The sequence below is a fragment of the Python bivittatus genome, unplaced genomic scaffold, assembly GCF_059951505.1.
Source record: "Python bivittatus isolate LINGU-HERP-01145 unplaced genomic scaffold, Pbiv_v1 ctg000850_np1212, whole genome shotgun sequence".
Taxonomy (NCBI): domain Eukaryota; kingdom Metazoa; phylum Chordata; class Lepidosauria; order Squamata; family Pythonidae; genus Python; species Python bivittatus.
Genome location: NW_028277112.1, coordinates 41,377,535 through 41,397,190, shown reverse-complemented (window position 1 = coordinate 41,397,190; position 19,656 = coordinate 41,377,535). Strand labels below are relative to the sequence as shown.

The 19,656-nt window shown below is 41.8% G+C and overlaps 2 protein-coding genes across 2 annotated transcripts in view; one reads left to right on the top strand and one right to left on the bottom strand.

Annotated features, from left to right (window-relative positions):
• PGM5 (phosphoglucomutase 5) overlaps nucleotides 1-13,308 on the top strand; it is a 68,437-nt gene extending 55,129 nt beyond the window's left edge. The window contains exon 11 of the mRNA XM_088130222.1: nucleotides 9,866-13,308. Coding sequence (XP_087986348.1) covers nucleotides 9,866-9,955 — 90 coding nt within the window. The 3' untranslated portion in view covers nucleotides 9,956-13,308. The remainder of the gene's footprint in view (nucleotides 1-9,865) is intronic.
• TMEM252 (transmembrane protein 252) lies at nucleotides 13,115-19,439 on the bottom strand. Its single transcript, XM_007438347.4, has 2 exons — nucleotides 18,798-19,439; nucleotides 13,115-16,258 (listed from the first exon to the last, which is right to left on the bottom strand). Exons 1-2 carry the CDS (start codon nucleotides 19,073-19,075, stop codon nucleotides 15,988-15,990), a joined length of 549 nt encoding a protein of 182 aa, XP_007438409.1. The 5' UTR covers nucleotides 19,076-19,439; the 3' UTR covers nucleotides 13,115-15,987.
• Nucleotides 19,440-19,656: the final 217 nt, after the last annotated feature.

The window sequence follows — 19,656 nt, the reverse complement described above, 5'->3', positions numbered from 1 at the left end:
TTACCTCAAGCCACAATTTTGTGAGTTATGTGAACAAAACCTTTAATTCACTTTACAACTGAGGAGTAGCAAGCAATTTCAATGCTATAGGACTAGAAATAATGCCTGTCATTCCTGATAATTAGTTGAGAAAGTGCCCCTCCTTCTCATAGTATCATTCAACAGCCATAAACTTTGGATGAATTTTATTAGATAATTATAATAAATAGAACCTTGAACTTCTATGTACTCTTATAATTTGATCTTATTTCTTTATCAAGTGAAACTATGACTATGCTAAATTCATTTGTATCATGTGGTGCCCAACTAACTATAGATGAAAAGGAAAACAGAATAATAAAATAATTATTGCATATTTTGAATCAATATCTGAACTATTTTTAGATATATTTTATTGCACTTGACTGGATTATCTATTTACAAACTGTACCATATATTTCCGTCCTTACATTACTCAGTAAGGGTCAGATAATAGAATTTGAAACTGGCAGAATGTTCCTGAAAAACATTTTCTCAGCAACAGCAGTTTTGTTATGGAAAAGTTGGTACCTTATGAAAAATTGTTGTTTGGTTCTTGAAGAACAATAACAAGAAGAAGAAAGCAGCCTCTGGAGGAGTGTCTGCAGCATGTGATAAAAAAAAGTTAAAATGGCAGCCATGATGGTGCAATCAAAGCCCACTTGCCTTATTGCATGTGCAACACACATAAAAGAGCTTCAGTTGCACCACCACAACTGCCATCTTGACTTTTTTTTTTTACATACCTTGCAGACACCCCTTAGCAACTAGGAGACATTTCCATTTCTTTTTACACAGGTTGGTGGCACTCAACCAAGGGTGTTTTCTACAATGTTACTCTGTGCATAATCTAAAACAAACATTTAAGTGTGCCCTTTTTTAAAAATACTGTAACAGCTAGCCTCCAGATGTGCCAGCTAGTGATTATAGGTGTTGAACACATTTGGAGAAGCCAGGTTGGAAAAGACTGTTTTGAAAGAAACAGATAGGAAGACCCAAACTTCCTTTTTTATTTAGTCAAATAGATGTATTATAATTTGCATAATTAATAAACTAAGACATTTAATAAATGGTGACAGCACCAGTATTTATATTCTTTGGAATGTTCCATAGGCTACCTAGACAAACATCAAAGAAATACATGGATCCGTGCCAGTTTGCCCCTAAACAAGGAGGCAGGTGCAATTATTTACTTCGAAGTAAAGTCACATTGGCTTAAGTGGAGCCTTGTGATCTACATAGCAAGAACCGTCTCAATTCACAAGTAGCGCAATTTCACATACACTATCCATATAGTGTTTTTTTCACTTCCGTTCTGTGAGTTCTCAGAATGGTGTGTAGAAAACACACGGTTTCATGCATGCAAAACAAAGGACAAGTGGATGTGAGGTGACACACAGCATAGATGTAGCTCAGCTGCCTCCCATTTTTATTTCTCTGCTGTTTCTCTGTGGCCTTAGGGAATTCTGGGGAAACTTCTGGGAAGCTGCCACCTGGGAAAAAAGAGGGGGAAAGCATGTTTCTTTTTAATGAAATGTTTTCTGGCAGTGGCTGTCCTCATGCAACATTAACTGAACACTGTTCAAGCCTGGAACAGCCACCATAGAAAGTTGTAAATGGGATGGCATTTTTGGTTTTCCAAAGTGCTGAGTGAGGAGAGAAGGGAAGAGGGGCGCCTGGAGAGAGCAGGTGAGAGATGAATTAAACGGCAGGCATAAAGGGAGATACAGCACTGTCCTGATTGGTAGTGAGAAAAAGAGATTAAGGGACGGCATGGTTAGCAGAAGAGAAATTAGTGAACTGAACAGAAATGTCTTGAGGGCAAGATCTGTATAGGTGATTCATTTGAAGAAAATTAATTTTAGAGGAAAATTAAATGACTGCCTTCAGTTAAATGAGTGTTTATTGAAGCAAAAAAATTGGTTTTGTATTTTGGGCTCAGGTCACGTTTTTGCTATGTATCCAGTTTCTGATCGATCTATCCTATCTATCTATCTATCTATCTATCTATCTATCTATCTATCTATCTATCTATCTATCTATCTATCTATCTATCTATCACCAGTTTCCCTTTCTTCCCTGCCTGAAAATGATGTTCGGAGACTAAGCAGTCATTTTATGATAGTATCCTCAATAATTTCTCAAAAGTTGAAATACTAATCCCATTCCTTCTCAGTATGATTTTTTTTCCTAATGAATGTATAACTAACTACCATATTCTTTGGTTTTTATTGGACCAAGTTTCATATTCCTTGGTTTATATTGGACCAAGTTTCCATTTCATCCCTTATAAGAAGACTGACTTTTCCTGAGCCACATAGTGCCTCTGGCTCTGAGATAACTTAGAAAAGCCAATTGTACTTGTAATACTTAAATTACAGGAATAACAGTGCTGGAAAAAAGCAAGTTATAAACAAAGATAAATGGATATTTCTTTCCAGTTCACCATATATCATTTTCTTCAGAAGATCTTTTTCATTTTTCAAAAGAAAGTATGCAGAGTTTTGCTGGAAGGTGAAGATAATAACATTTCAGATGTATATTAAAGCAACATGTCCTCCACCCTTAAGATGATGTCACCTATTTTGTGAAATAGATCTTGGAATGATTTGAATCACATACAATTAAAAAATGCAATAAATTACAGAAGTTTCTATTTTCATGATATACTACACAGCAGTGTTTAGGCTTAAATAAGTGGTTTCCTTCTTATTTATATAAGCTAATGTGATTCCAGCCAAAAACCTTTCTGGGTTTTCTGTTTAAGAGGGAGGTTTCTGAAACCATTATGTGATTTTCACACACATACAAGGTTCAGCTAGTTACTATTAGAACCTTAAAATCATATCAAATTGTGATACAGAATTCATGAGATTCCTTTGTTGGGTTAGAGTAAATGTTACTACAGTATTGATTTTGTTTGTAAAAAAAATAAAAAGATCAGTAAATTATTAGAGTTTACATTTGACATTAAGTAAACACATCCTCTGTTACAGCATTTTCCCATCCTCAGTAAGGTTTACAAATTTGTAAAAGCAGAAGTTGCCAAAGGTAATGCTTGAAAATAATGTTTCATTAAATAATTTATAGAAGCAAAAGGCACCATCTTTGATTTGTGCGATAGAATGCAGAAAATTCAGAAAAAATCTTTTCATGGTTAAGCAGAACTTCTTAAATGTAGTGTTCATGGGAAAGAATGAGCCTTTGGACATTTCAGTTTTCTTTAACATCTGTACAAAAAGATACTGGGGTTGGAGGTGAAGTATCATCAATATAGAGAGTCACCCGGGAGATCATAACTTGTAGTTCTGCCTTAGGCACGAAGCCAACTGGGTGATCTTGGTCCAGTCAATCTCTCTCAGCCCTAGGAAGGAGGCAATGGCAAACCACTTCTGAAACCTTGCCAAAAAACTGAAGTGACTTGTCCAGGCAGTCATCAGGACTCAACACTGACTCGAACGCACCAAAAAAAGAAAAATCAATATGCTGATGTTAACCAGTAACATATCTCCACTCCAGGGCCAACAGGAGATATAGTTTTCACCCAGTGGCTAGAGTCTATGAAGGAATGGGTGGGTTGGAACAGACTCAGACTGAATCCTAGCAAGATAGAATTACTTTTGAACAGAGGCTGTCAGGTGCCAAAGTAGCTCCTTATATTGCTCTTAATGGGGGCTGCACTTCCTTTGAAGGAGTAAATACACAATATGGAGTTTCTTCTGGATTAGCAGGTGGAGGCTGTGGCAAAGAGAGGATTTCAGCCTTGAGATCTAAGATGGCGGCCACCAGCAAACACCAGTCATTGCCGCTGCATTGGGGTTTTTTGTGGTTTTGACCCCTCTCTCCCCAGGATTTTACCACTTTTTGGGGTAGACTGGGTGCGGAGGAGACCGCGAGGGGGTTTTACCCCCTTTGGTATGTTGACTCGGGCGCAACCCCTGGACGAAGCGACAGGGCACTGGCAGAACGTGGCAGTGCGCAGCAGAGAGCAGCAGCCTTGGACAAGCCTCGGGTGAGCTCTGGCGCGGCGCAGTTCCTGTATGGTGCAGCGAGCCGCCAGAGCAGAGAGCTTTGTTGGCCCCCGGCTCTTGACAAGCCCTGGGATGGCATGGCGAACCCCAAGGGGCACCGGTGCAGTGCGGTGAGCCTACTGAGCCCACCTAGTCTCGGAGCAGTGGAGAGAGCCCTTGTGAACCTTGGTGTGGGCAGCGACCTATGGCGAGCCCTGAAATGATGTGGCCCCAGGGGAGTGCAACAAGCCGCAGTGAGTCCTGGTGAGCCCCAGCGCGGTGCAGGAAGCCCCGGCAAGTTCCAGTACAGTGTGGCGAACCACAACGGGCCCCGGCGCAGCACACCGAGCCCCGGGCCCAGCGGGCCCAGCAAGCCCCAGACACAATATACCCAACCCCAAGTCCAGCAGGCACAGCAGGCCCTTACGTGGCACAGTGAGCCCTAGGGGCCCTGGAGCAGTGCCGCAAGTTCCAGTGACCCTGGGGCTACATGTTGTGCTTTAGTGAGCCCTGGAGCAACACGGCAAACTCCAGGGATGTGGGAACTTACAGGCAGCTGGAGTCCTGGGAGCTTGGTGGTTTGGCGCAAGGACACTGGGCGGGTTGGGGAGGCCAAGGCCATAGTGGATTTGTAGTCCAGCTGTGGAAGAAAATCGTTTGGCTCCACAGGAACAGCCGGACAGGTGAGCAGCCGGACAGCATATGAAGCCAACAGCCCTTGGTTTTAAGACTGATGAACTGGGGATTAGAACCTAGCCACCCCCAGTATCAGTGGAGAACTGTGGGGTCCTTCCAGTGTGAGTCCGGGACTCCCTCCTGGGAGGGAGTCTGGGAGTGCATGATGATATTAGGATCCACCTCCTGGGTGGGAGACAGGCGGTATGAGGGAGGGAGTGGGATGCCTGCCCTGCTGACTAGTGAGAGAGGTCTTGCAGGGGGTGTGAGGGAGTGTAAGGTTTGGTGGGGATGGATCCTAGTGGCACCGAGAACTGCCAGGGTGACCCTCCCTCACCTGTGAGCGTCTGAGTACGAATAAGGATGACTGGTTGGATGGAGGGACCCTTGCCCCAGATTAGGGACCCCAGAGGTTCAGGATTGGAGGCATTTGGGCCTGGAACCCCTGGGGACTATGCGGTGGACTACGCTATTAAGGTGGTGATGGGTAGGGGACGATATGGCGGGAGCTGGAGGGCGGGCCATCTTCGGGGAAGGTGCCCCTGGTGTGTGTTACTGGTGGTATGTACCAGCCCTCCTGGCTTATTCCCAGGCCCTGGTCAGCAGGTTCGTAGGGGCCCTGGTGTTCGGCTGCTGCTGCTGCTTAATGCTGGGTCGGTTAAAAACAAGGCCCCCCCCTCATATGTGACTTGATCACCAAGGAAGGGGCAGACTCCCCCTGCATGCATTACCAAGACCTGGCTGGGGCCTGAGGGGGGGGGTCCCCCTCTCAGAAATGTGCCCAGTTGGGTTCACTGTGTGGCACCAGCCGAGATGCCAGGGCAGGGGAGGAGGGGTGGCTGTTGTCATCCGGGACACTCTGGTGGCCTTCAGGGGCATTGCTTCCCAAGTTTCTGGCTGTGAGACACTGTGCTTTAGGTTGGGTTCCCGTGAACAGTTGGGAATTCTGCTACTGTACCAGCCTCCCTGCTGTGTGGCAGCGTCCCTGCCTGAGCTGCTGGAGGCCACCTCGGGGCTGGTGGTGGAGTTCCCCAGGCTTACAGTTCTGGGGGACTTCAACCTGCTATCCCTGGGACGGTCCTCGGAGGTGGCTTGGGAGTTCATGGCTACCATGGCAGCCATGGTCCTGTCTCAAATTGTGTGGGACCCAACCCGAGACAGTGGTCACATGCCAGATTTGGTTTTCTTGTCGGAGGAATGGCAAAGGGATCTGAGGGGAGATTTACAGCTTTCCCCATGGTCAGATCACGTCCTGGTGACCTTGAGTTTCTCCTATGCCACCCCCCTCCACAGGGAGGCAAGACCCATGCGATTGGTCCACCCCTGGTGCCTGATGGACCTGTAAGGGTTTCAGAGGGAGCTGGGGGGTATTCCCGTGATCTTCTGCATGGTCCAGCGGAGGCCTTGGCTGTTGCCTGGAATAGGGAGGTGGCTGGGGCCTTGGACAGGATCGTGCCTATGTGACCTCTCTTGCCACATCGGCCCCGACACTCCCCATGGTTTACGGAGGAGTTGAGGGTGCTGAAGAGGGTCAAGAGATGTCTAGAGCGCTGCTGGAGGAAGACAAAGACCGAATCCAACCGAACGCAGGTTAGAGCTGCTATCAAGGCCTACATTGTGGCGATAAGAGTGGTGAAGCGCCAATACTTCTCCACTCTTATCACGTCCACAGAATGCCGCCCAGCGGCCCTGTTCAGGATCACTAGGTCCCTCCTTGGTAAGGGGAATGCGGGGGTTCATTTGCAGGGTTGTGCGGAGGAATTTTCAGAGTATCTGCAGGACAAAGTGTCTTGGATTCATTACAAGTTAGATTCCGAGTGTGGGGCAGGATCTGGGGAGATACTGGGGGACTGTTCTTACCCAGTTATCTGGGAACAGTTTGATCCTGTTGATCCTGAGGAAGTGGACAGGATCCTGGGGACTGTGAAGGCCACCACTTGCCATCTTGACCCATGCCCCTCCTGGCTGGTGAAAGCAGCTCAGGAGGTGACGTGGTTGGATCCAGGCGATGGTTACTACATCCTTGCAGGAGGGAGTGTTTCCAGCTGCCTTTAAGGAGGCATTGGTGCACCCCCTCCTCAAGAAACCCTCCCTGGATCCTACTGTACTGGACAATTTCCGTCCAGTCTCCCACCTCCCCTTTTTGGGGAAGATGGTTGAGAAAGTGGTGGCATCACAGCTCCAAAGGGTTCTGGAAGAAACGGATTATCTGGACCCCTTCCAGTCAGGTTTCAGGCCCAGTTATGGAACGGAAACGGCATTGGTCACACTTATGGATGATTTCTGGTGGGAGCGGGATGGTGTAAGTGCGGCCATCCTTACTCTCCTTTATATCTCAGCGGTTTTCGATATCGTCGACCATGGTATCCTATTGGGACAACTCAGGGAATTGGGTGTGGGCAGCACAATCTTGTGCTGGTTCACCTCCTTTCTTCAGGGCCGATCCCAATCGGTGGTGATAGGGAGCGAGAGGTCCCATCCTTGGCCCCTCCTCTGTGGGGTACTGCAGGGTTCGGTTCTCTCTCCGCTCCTTTTCAACACCTACATGAAACCGCTAGGTGAGATCATCCGCCATCATGGGATGAGGTATCATCAGTATGCTGATGATATGCAATTATACATCTCCATCCCAGGTAAGGTAAGTGATGCTTTCGTGGTGCCTGGAGGCTGTAAGGGTCTGGATGGGGAACAACAGGCTTCAGCTGAACCCTGGTAAGATGGAGTGGCTGTGGGTTAATGGCTCCTCTGTATCCGGGAGTTTGTTATCTTTGGTGCTGGATGGGGTAGCACACCCCAGACAGACCCAGTGCATAATCTGAGGGTGGTCCTAGACTCACAGCTCCTGCTTGAAGAGCAGGTGGCAGCCATGGCAAGGAGGGCCTTTGCACAACTTCAGGTTGTGCATTAGTTATACCCTTTCCTGGATTGGGATGCCCTTCGAACAGTCACTCATGCCCTTGATATCTCCCAGATAGACTACTGCAATGCGCTCTACATGGGGCTACCCTTGAAGAGTATCCGGAAGCTACAGCTGCTCTAGAATGCAGCCATGCGGGCTATTTTTGGAGCCCCAAGAAGGGCCCATGTAACGCTGTTCTCCGCGAGCTGCATTGGGTACCAGTCTGCTTCCGGGTCCAATTCAAGTTGTTGGTTATCACCTTTAAAACCCTACATGGCATGGGACCAGGTTACCTAATGGACTGCCTCTTCCCCATGACTTCAACCCATTCCACCCGATCACACAGAGATGGCATGCTTCAGATCCCTGCAGTAAAAGAACTTCGATTAGCGGGGTCCAGAAGGCGGGCCTTCTCTGCGGTAGCCCCCACTCTTTGGAATATTCTGCCCCTGGAGGTATTGGCCCCTTCGCTTCTGGCCTTCCAGAGGGCTTTGAAGACCTGGTTCTGCCACTTAGCCTGGGGTGGGGAGGGAATACTTCAAGCGTGGGAATGGCTAGCCCCATAGAGGCCTGCTGACTTCAGCCCCAGATCCTTCATCTTCTTGGACTCTCTTCCTCTTTTTTAGTAATGTTTTTTAAATTTTTATGTTTTATGTATTTATATATTTATGGTTTTAATGTTTTGTGTGAACCGCCCAGAGTCCCCCATTGGGGGGAGATGGGTGGGAGAGAAATGAAAGAAAAAGAAAGAAAGAGAGAGAGAGAGAGAGAGAGAGAGAGAGAGAGAGAGAAAGAAAGAAAGAAAGAAAGAAAGAAAGAAAGAAAGAGAGAAAAAGAAAGAAAGAGAAAAAGAAAGAAAGAGAAAAAGCAAGCAAGCCTTTGAGCAGCTTCATCTGGTCCAACAGTTTCAATCTTTTCTGGACCAGGAGGTGCTGAACACAGTGACTCATGCCCTTGTCATCTCCCAGTTAGACTATTGCAACTTATTTTAAATGGGACTGCCCTTGAAGATGACCAGAAAATACAACTAGGGCAAAATATGGCTGTCTAGTGGTAAACAGTTTAGTACAATAACACCCATGTTTCAAGGGCTGCACTGGTGGCTAGTAGGCTTCCTACCTCAATTCAAGGTGCTGGTTATAGGCCTTTATAGCTTGATCCTTGTTACCATTGAGACTGTTTATTCTACTGGGAATCTACTTATCCAGTACTTGTTAAACAAGGGGAGGAATGTTCTGGGATTCCCCCTCCTCTCAAGCCTGAAGATGGCCGCCTTGGTTGCAACTCCCTTACTGTGGAATAACTTTTCCTGGGGGTTAATATGGCCCCCATTCTGATGGCATTCAGGAAAATAGTTGCCTTTTTGTAGGAGCTTTGATGAGGAGAACTCTCTTTAGATGCTAATTGTATGGGGTTATTCATGATATATGTTGCGTTCCTAATGTAATGTAATGACTTTCAATCTGTAAATGACATTAAATGTTTAAATCATTTCAAAATTTCTACTTTATTCCTGAAAATACCCATTTTTCCCCACTGAAAAAATAAAGTATCCTGTCTCTACACAAATGAACGACTTACTGTTGGCATGAGATCCCAAGTAAATGCAAATTATTATTATCATTATTATTATTTATTCAACTTATAGGGCCACCCATCTGACATACATGACTTTGGGCAGCTTAAAACAAATAAAATACATAATATTAAAAAAAAAAAACATGGCAGCCAAGCATCATAAAATAACCATCCTCAAAGCCCAGAGACAGGCTCTGTCACACATCTGGGCCACCAGCCTGCTAGCTTAACATCACATTTTTAGTATCAAACACTCCCCGCTCCTTTGTCGTCGAGCTGGCATTTTGAATGTTATCCAAGGCTTTGTGTTATCTTCTATGCGAAGCCTGTGATTCTGGTAGACAAACTATTCAAAGCATTTTGAGTTACCAACATAACCTGAACAGATAGTTCAGCAGTCTTCTTTCCGGTTAACATCATTCGTGTTTTAATCACATACTGTTCTTTGTACTTTTAATATCCAATCCCTTTTCTACCTTAAACATGAATTTTGAAAGACATGGTAGTTTATAGAAGCAAATTGGATGGAGTAGGTGGACTGTACAGCAACTTTACATATGTATGTATTGATGTGCATTAAGTAACTTCCTACTTTTTGGTATATAAACCACCACTGATTTAAAGTTAGAAGCTTTACATTTAAATTCGTTTTCTTCAAAACATCCTTTCTTTCTCTCTTCTCTAGGCAGTACTGAGTCCACTCATTGCAATTGCACTGAAAATATCTCAGATTCATGAGAGGACAGGTCGTAAGGGTCCTACTGTCATCACCTGAGTGAGAAGAATTGCTGACTCAGCCAAACTTGGGAGAGCAAGGAAGAATGAAGACACTGCTCAAACACACCAGTTCTTTGTGCCTTATATGAGTCTAAGGGCTTGAGGGCAGTTGTAGGGAGGTGGGTGAACAAAATTCATTTCATTATTAAGAAAAATGTGCGCTTGTCTATTATAGCTTTAGCGTCTTCTTGTGATGCAAATAATAAAAAATAGGGCTATCTAAATAACAAGATTTGTTTATAAGAGATGATAGAAAAGATTCCTGTATTTTGCATTTGCAAGGCAAAAATAGGCTACATGTTTCCTTGGCTAGAGCTGGCTGTAAAGCATAGATTTTTGGTAATAAAATTTTAAGAGTGTCCCATCATAATTTAAAAAGAAAGCACTCTTATGGTAGTCAAGAAAAATTTTAAAAGCTCAAAAGCAAAAGATTATTCTTGGGTCACCTTGTTTTCTAAACCCATTTGGGGGCTATGATGGAATGATTTTGAATTAAAATATAATAGGGCTCTTACTTTAGATGGTTGAAGTCCCAGAGGGGCAGAACGTCCTAGAACGTCAGCAACTTTTTCCTTTCTTTGGCACACTAAAGTATTTGCATGATACAGTGAACCACAAACTAGCCAACCACATTTTAGCCTAGTGGGTTTCTGACCCTGGTTTGTGTGGTTAACTTATGGTTCAGTGATTTGTGCAAATTTGGAAAATTTGGATAATTAAATAAACTATGTTTGAGTTAATCATGAATAAGCATGTGTGTGAACATAGCCATTGAGTCCAAGAGGTACAGCTCATGAGCAGAATCTGCAAGTGGAGCTATTCTCACCTACTAGTTACAAATATATAGCCTAGCCTGATATTCTGCAGGTCTGTTTGGAAATAAGTCCCACTGAGTGCCATAGAATGTAATCCCCCATAAATATGCATAATTCTGCAGCTTTATCCTGAGATTTTAGTTAGCTTATTATCTTTTCCAAAGCATACTGGCAACTGCCACTCCTAATTTCTCAGCTCAAGTTTTAAGAATAATGAGTACTGTTTTATGCACCAACTACTACATTTATACACACTTCATGTAACTAAATCTTACGAATTTAAAAGGGAAAAGGGGAAATTACCTTGCAGCAATCTGTTTGGCAAAGAATGTTCATGTTTTGTTCATGTCTGCTGTTATTCATAAATACCATCACCAGCATAAATGGTTTACACATGAGGTCTCTCTGCTTGTAATTTAAAAATATGACTGCTTTTTCCCAACTATTTCCTAAGCCATTTTCTATTCAGATTTGGCTCTATGCAGCTTTAGTGTAAGGAAAATACCTTTTACTATTAGTAAGCAATTGATGAAGATTTCCACTTCAGATTTACCTACTATAGCTATCTTGACAACAATCCCTGCCCTTTTGTTATCAATTTCTGTTTTTAGAAGGATATCTTTAGGCTTGTTTTCCTCACGCTCTCTCATGCATGCTTGCTTTCTCTCTCACACATACAGTTTTTTAAAATTAATATTATTTCAAAATCTTTCAAGATTAGCTTTCAAGATATATTTATGTTCTGCTTTTTAAAAGGGCTAATTATCACGGCAGAGTTCCAACTTTTATATGGGAAGGATCACCTGATTCTTTTAAAAAATCAAACGTATGAACACCATTCAAAAGAGACAATAAAAAAGCTAAGAAGGAAACGAAAAGACCAGAACACATCCCCTCCAGCAGCCTATACCCAGATAAGCACGGATTAACACCAGGAAAACAATCAAGCAGAAAACAATACCCTAATCAAGGAAGTACCAAGGAGAAAACCACACCACCACCAACACTGGCAGGGCAAGCTGCAGTATATAAACAGGGAGCAAACCCCACACTCACTTGCACTGATGATGTTCCTTAGGTAATGAAACATCTGCAAGCAAACAACCAAGCTCAGAGAGCACCAAGGACTCCACAAATGTATGCATTTAGATAATGTGGTGGAAATGGCTCTGTGTAGCATGTTCCGTTATCATGCACTGATTTATAACCATCATTCAGAAACTAGATTGGAAGTGTTTGGTTAATACAAGTGTGTGATAACTGAATATTGCATTTAGTGACATATCTGGCATAATCTGGCTTTTTAAGGATTGTATGCCCTTATATAATCGGAAATACACAATGGAGCTTAATGCTTTCAGATGAGAATATGACTCAACAAACTAGGATTCTGCTACTGAATCTATCCCCACATAGCATCAACATCATATTTAGTTTTTATGGTATGTTGAAAGTGTAAGATCCCTGCTTCTATATGCTCCTTATCACCACCTCTGAAACATATCAGAAGCAATTTTTAAAGAACCATAACTCCTTTACAACAGATTATTTCCTCATCTTGACAAATGGAATTTTGGTCTTCTCAAGTGAATGGTTCTTCAAGAACTATACAGCAGCCATATAAGCTCCTGAGCCTTTTTCCAGTATATTCATAAAGCAGCAGAAAACTTGTTTTTTGTCTAAAATGGTAGAGGATGGCTAAAAAAGGAAAGCAGGAAGACTCTGGAAACAGCTGGCATTGGAGTTAAAATGTATTGTCCTTGGCAATTTTACTTAACTCTGGACAAAAGAATTACAATTCTGTTTTCCAGGTAATTTCTTCTAATCAAATGCTGTGTATCCTGCAACAGACAGGACTTTTTGGGGTATGAGTGAGTTTTTTCAATGGAGTGGAGCTGAAGAGGGAGATTTTCCCAACTAAAACACTGTCTAGGTTGCTAGTGGAACTATAATAGTTTTAGAAGTACTTGTCTAGTTCACTTAACTCTAAAAGCTCACCCAGTGTTTTACTAGAAAGTCATAGGATAAGTCATCAGGGAACAATATGGAAGAGGAAAGAGGCTTGCTCAGTGAATGCTTGGATATGGAAAATGGTTCTTGAGCTTGTAAAATAAGAACACAGCTCCATCCATAGCACAAGACATTGACATAAAGACTTCTATGTGTAACTAATTTGAATATTTTTCTTCTTGGGAAGCAGAGTTGTGACTGCCAGTTGTTACAGCGGCTTTTGTGCAATCTGAAACTTTTATAGCCGAGTAACATTGCAATGGCCAAACGTTCCTTTCTAGTGCAATCTTGAATGCTGCTGTGCTTTAGGTAATTGACTTGGGTTCTTTTGATATTTGTCAAAACTTATTATGACATTTAATAAACTGCAGTGTCCTATCTCTGCCTTGCATGAAATTGCTGATGGAACACAGCTTGCTCTAATACAACAGGTCTTTTTTAAGCTGTGTCTAGGTAAATGAGGCACTGATTATTTCTGCACAGTGTTCAATTGCAGTATTATTAAACAGATTTTTTGTAAGTCAAATGTTTTTGGTTCCTTCTTATATAACATAGTATAGTATATCTATAGTCCTTTGGCTGCATACAGCAACAAGCAGCTAATTTGGTGTTATTTCCCACTGATCTTTCATAAGAGATGTAAAGCTTTGCTATTGGATTTACATGGAGCAAGCTAAATGCTGAGAAAAATTTTAGAGATCTTTATAAATGGAACATAACTGTTTTGAATTAAAATTCACACACATTGTCATGGGTTTTGAAGTCACTGATACATATTAGAGCCAATCCATGGAGAAGGATTGAAGATGTGTTCACTTCCATTTTTGTTTTGTTACAAGCACATTGCTTCCATCTCAGCAGATGGCAGCATCTTACTAGGTTCAAGGAAATCCCAGGGCTGTAGACTAGATTGTGAAATTGCAAAAGCATCCAGAAGAAGACAGAAGCAAACCACTTCTAATTTGCTGCCAAGAAAACTACGCTGACTTGTCCATGAAGGCACTAAGAGTCGAGCTCGATACAGTTTTTCTTTTCTAAAGCTAAACATACCTGGTTTCCTTAGTTTCTCTCCCTAAGACTAGTTTCCAGCTCCCTGACTGGATTTCTTGTCCTCTGAACTAGTTCCAAATTGATAGTTTAAATCACAGAACAACATTGCACTTGGGAATGAGCTCTTTTCACTATTGAAGTGCAAAAAGAAGAGAATCCCTATCCTTCACATGCAACAAACCATTTCATTAAAAAATACTGTAACATCTTAAACCTGTTACAAAAGTAGTAGCTAAATTAATACGGAATACAGATTGACAAAAGTGTCTTGCTCGTGCGGATTACCCTAAATGTAAGACAGCATCCTAGAGTATTAAGGCTTTCCTTTACATTTTGAATAGGCAGGTACTTTTATTTACCAGGAAATGGGAATTGGGATTTCCTTTTCTGACTTACAGAAATGGGGGGAGGGGGAGTCTTTAAATTCTTGAGGTAAATCCAGTTGAATCCAGTAGTAGATATGCATAGAAGAGTGGGCTAACCTAGCTAAAAACAAACTCAAGACCTGATTGCTGTATAAAGGAACAGTGGAGGGGATAGCAGAAGAAAAAGTTACCAAGACACTTTTCCTTCCTTCTTCCTTCTTGTTTTCTATAATGGAAACGAATACACATTTATCCCCCCGCCCCCTGCCCAGCAAATGCTAGTTGTCTCTGAAAATGTATTTCATTACAAAACTTTATTACAAGAAAAAGTGCAATACAATATTATACAATTAATGTAAACCGGTTATCCCCAGACACAATAAAAAAACATTATTCTAACCAACAAATGTCAACTATTAGGTAATTTATTAGATTTCAGTCTGTAACGCTAATAGATAACAAAAAAAGCTGATCCTAAAATTTCACAAAAAGTATTTTTAAAATTACAATGTATAGAAGACATCCCAATGCTAATTATCTTACAGTGCAACTGTCTAAACCTCCGTAATTTAGTTGGCTATTTCTTTAGTTAGTTATCTGTATTGTACTAAGAGAATCTCTCCCCTCCAAAAGATATGAGAGGCAGTGAAGTTGATTAAATAGGGGTACATAATGAAATATAGTTAATTGCAATATTGATATAATTACTCTTTTTTAAAAGAATAAATACTGAATTAAGAACAAGTTAATCAGTATATTTTATCCAGAGAATGCTTTGACTTCATATTTTTGTGTGACTGGGGATGCCATTGTAACTTTGTTTCCTGTATCCCAGATACTGCACAATAGTACCACAATAATTTAAATATGGAAAAAACAAAGCAAGCCCAAACTACAACTCAGATAAGCAGTTTAAATTCAAGTTCAATTCTGAATGCAATTTCAGTGAAATAGTAAGGGTTTAAATCAAAGTTTTTGTTTACTCAAGCTGTAGAATAGGACTCTGGTAAACCAAGTCTTAGTCTTTGGTCATCTCAGCTAGACCCCAGTTCATCTCTTGGTACGGAGGAAAGCTTGCAGAACACTAAATAAGCTTAAGGGTTTAACTTTGGAAAGTGCCTTTCATCTTCCTTATGGATGCCAAGAGTATAATATTTGCAATAACGTAACTTAACCTTTTCCAGTCTGGTGCTCTTCTGATGTGTTGAACTTCAGTTCCCAAAAGGCTGGGCATGTTCGATAGATTATGGAAGTTGAAGTCAAACACATGTGAATCACACTGAGTTGATGAAAGCTAATATAACTGATCTTGCTTTGTTGTGTCTATATTTCCCATGTTCATCACTAAGATGAAGCGCTTGCTTTAAATTTCTTCATTTACTCTTTGCCTCTGGCCTTGCATGCTGCTATTCTTCTTTAGAAGATAGTGCTGGTTGCTGCAGGCATTGCTTAACAGAGGCAGAATAGAACCATCATAAGACCTTCAAGCAGATCCCGTTGTTTCCATCCATCAGCCAGCAATGCTGGGCTGAACTCATCATTCCAAATACCAGCAACACTAAAGTTTATTCCTGGTTGAAAAGACCACATTATTTCTGATACAGCCTTTCTGAATGCCATATTGCCAGCGACTGAATGCTCCCTCATTTGTATCCAGTGCACAGTGATGGAACTGCACTGTCCTTTCTTCACTTCATCACCAATGCTTTGCACACGGTGACTAAACATTGTCTATGTCCTAGAAAGGCAGATATGGCTTATCTTCTCCAGTCCTTTGACAGCCCATCTTCTTAGCAGTTGGTCTGTGACAGAGGTGCATGAGAAGCCTCTCCAAGTGTTGAGTCATCCCCTGTGGTTTGTTGCCACACAGATACTTCATAGGAAGGTGGGCGCTCTTCCTGAACACCAGTTTCCTCAATGAATTCAAACCTGCTTTCTGTGTACAAAGGTGGAGGTATGTTATAAGCATTCCTCTCTGGCTCCGGTGGGCAGACTGGCAGTGAGAAAGTCTGCTTTCCCAGATCAGTGCTGTCTTCGTAAGATGGGGGATAAAAGTCAGGCCTGCAAAAGACAGCCAAGACATGAAACACACATTATTTAAGAGTTTGGCATTAGAATGATCCCATATTAGTTGATAAACTACACAACCCTGGGCTTTCCTATTTACTCTTCACATTGACCCTTCTCTTCAAACTTCAGGAAAAAATTGACCCTCTCAATCATTTCATTACCTCAAGAGCAAAAATGCTTTCAGTTAAGTGAAGGTATGAGAAAATTTGGAGAACAGGTGTTTGGGTGGCTATTTTGCCTTACGGCCTTACAGGCATCACTGACCTTCCTATAACATTTTTCCTTTTGGGATGCTGGTGTATCCTCTGATGGCAACAGGATAAGGCTCAGCCAAGGAAGAGTGAACTTGATTAATGCTGAATACTTGTGTGCCACTAATTCCCCTGGTATTTGAACAAGAACTGCATAGATGTATTCTGTCGAAATGTGTTCCATGTGTTCCTAAATTTATTTCCTAATGAGGCTATGGTATCTTCCAAAGTGTGACATCTTTCTGGTTATCTAAGCAAGGTTTGTGCTCTGTCATATTTATAGAGCTGTTGCTTTGTCGATTGTAAGTGTTTATGGTACTGTTACCATAACAGAATAGGAAGTGACGTTTGCATCTGTAGCCGATTAACAAAGCTTGCCAGGCTAAAGGCCAGCTTGATTTTAGGAGAAACACATCGTGAGTGTAAAGGTCTTCTATTGGAGAATGGCACAGAATATGACTGGAGATTTTAAATGTAAAATAAGCAGGCAACTGCATATCACTTTAGCCTGTGCTGAATATGGCTGAAACTATCAGCTGGTTTTAAAAAAGAATGTATTCTTATCTTTTTGGAAAAATATTGTAGAGCCATAAATCCCTATGGCTCTGAGTCATCCCCTGTATTCTTAAAGACTCAGATTTGAATTCAGAATATATAATATCCAGGACCTGTTATGAGTCCTCAGGGTAGTGATCAATTCATGAGGGTGCATGTTATATGAGTTCAAGCAACCCCACAGAAATTTGGACTTAAAGATACACTTTATCTGCTCTAGAAGGTATGAAGCTCAGTATTGTCATGCTGCTCTTCTTTAAAAGAATGTGTAACTGAACATGTTCAAAACCACTGGAAGGGAGAGTCTATGTCAGTGTTTCTCAACCTTGGCAACTTTAAGATGTGTGGACTTCAACTCCCAGAATCCCCCAAGCCCCATGGCTGGCTGGGGAATTCTGGGAGTTGAAGTCCACACATCTTAAAGTCAGAAAGACTGAGAAACACTGGTCTACACTGAGAGCAGATGATTCAACCAAAGTGGCTAAGCAGGAAAGTGAATTTAGTTTTGCTGTGTCCACATATAGCACTAAACTGGATTCTTGCATGCTAGGGCACTGCCTGTGATCTAGAATGGTCAATAAAATCCAGTAAACAAGTAAGGATCAGATTAGTTTTATGAAAGATATGGAAAAAATAAACCATCTATTCTTAATCTAGTTCTCTCTAGATGGGTTGGATCATGGAAATTGTAATTTGACAAATCTGGAGAACCTAAGTATGTGAGAAGCTGAGTCTGATATCTGTAGTACCATCTAATTATCCATAGGGGAAAGAGTAGAAATTTCCTTTAAAATAAAATATGAATTATGGTAGAGAAAAAGGAAGAGATAATGAGAAAGGAAAGAAAGAATGAGAATGCTAACGACAGACAGGAGAAAAGTTGGGGAACATATTCAGTTAGATTCAGACTAAGTTACCTACCCTTAGTTCCCACTAAATCAATGGGATTTATATAATCATGGCTTATTTTATTTCAATAGGACTTAAACAAAAATTAAATCAGATTAAAACTAATTTAATCTGAGTTTCCCCTTAGAGGAAGTGGGTGGGAGGTAGTATTTCCAGACTGCTGTGGCCCCCAGCACTTAGGAGAACAAGGTGCAAACCTTAAATGTTAGGTAGGAAAACAACCGGTAAAATATATGTGTGTGCCACTTCTCAGTAGGAAGTAAACTAAGCAAGTGTTGACTCCCGGCAACTTCAACTACAGTTTTCTTGGCAAGATTTTCAGAAGTGGTTTGCCATTGCCTTCTTCCTAGGGCTGAGAGAAAGTGACTGGCCCAAGGTCACCCAGCTGGCTTGGTGTCTAAGGCAGGACTAGACTCCCAGTCTCCTCATTTTTAGCCTGGTGCCTTAACACTATACCAAACTGTCCCTCAACATGGTTATAAAATTTGGGAAATAAATAAAAAATGAATGAATGAAAACAGGGGGCAATTAAAATGTGATGTTCAATTCTCTTTACAATTGTCTGGAGAAAAATAATGAACAAATATTAGATATGATCAAACAGCAGCCAGAACTGGGGCAACATATAACATGAGACAATTAACCTGATGGGGTACCATTTAAGAAAGTGGTGTTTATAGCATATATAATTAGAGAGTAATTGCCAGGAAGAAAAGCAAGAACTTACATGAGGCAAATTCAGAGTAGACAACTGAGATGGAAAAGGAGAGGACAACATTAGGGCCAGCTGATGGCCTGAAATAGTCAACACATACCTATCTATGGTACTGATGTGACTTTCTTGAAGTCTCGGACTCCCATGTATAATGCTGTGGAACAGGCTCTTGTGCTTGCTGGCTTCATGATAAGTGCTCCAGAAGATCCCGGCAATGAGAAGAAAGAATCCCAATGGTAAGAGAAAGTACGCAACCGGCAAAGTCTTGCATTTGCACGCAGAGACACTTGAAGAGATGCAAAAGGCTCCTAAGCAAATAGTTACAAAGCCGAGCAACAGCACAAACAAGCGGACAAACGAGAAGAAGTTCTTTGGCATCTTTGCTCTTAGTCACGACCTGCCCTGGTTGGACTATTTCTCCTTCTCTGTGCACAAGTTTTATATGATCAGGGACTGATTGGCCTTTGGACACGTGTTAAGGTACCCATTAACCATTTAAAGCAGCCATAATATCCCAGATTAACTTATAATCAAAACACTGCTGAAGAAGAGACAAAAATGCTTCCTGTATTGTTTAATTGCCAACATAAACTCAGCAAACCCTTGCTGCCCTAACTACAAGATTCTTCTTAGACTTTTGGCAACTTGTTCCAAAAGTATAAAGGGGTGGTTGTTTTTTTGCTTGTAAAAAAAAAAAAATTTTAAAAATGTGAATCTTAATGCTCTATTCAAACGGACAAGAAAAATTAACTGTTCTTTTGCTAGAGACAGAGAGCATCTGGGAGCTATTTAGAATTTCCTTGACTGATCTTTTTCTATTTCATATATTCAGTATCAGTTCCAAGGCGGATGCTCAGTTCCACCATTAGGCAAGCTACACCTTTGATGTTTTTGTAGTGCATGCTGAAGACTGGGACGGTGAGGAAGAATGCTATCTTCTCACTAATTCCCACAGCACC

What these genes read in the sequence shown, in the direction of transcription:
- TMEM252 (XM_007438347.4), bottom strand. Translation starts at nt 19,075, where the DNA reads ATGCCAAAGAACTTCTTCTCGTTTGTCCGCTTGTTTGTGCTGTTGCTC. An exon ending in CACATCAGTACCATAGATAG is followed by an intron (nt 16,259 to 18,797) that starts GTATGTGTTGAC and finishes TGTCTTTTGCAG; the next exon opens with GCCTGACTTTTATCCCCCAT.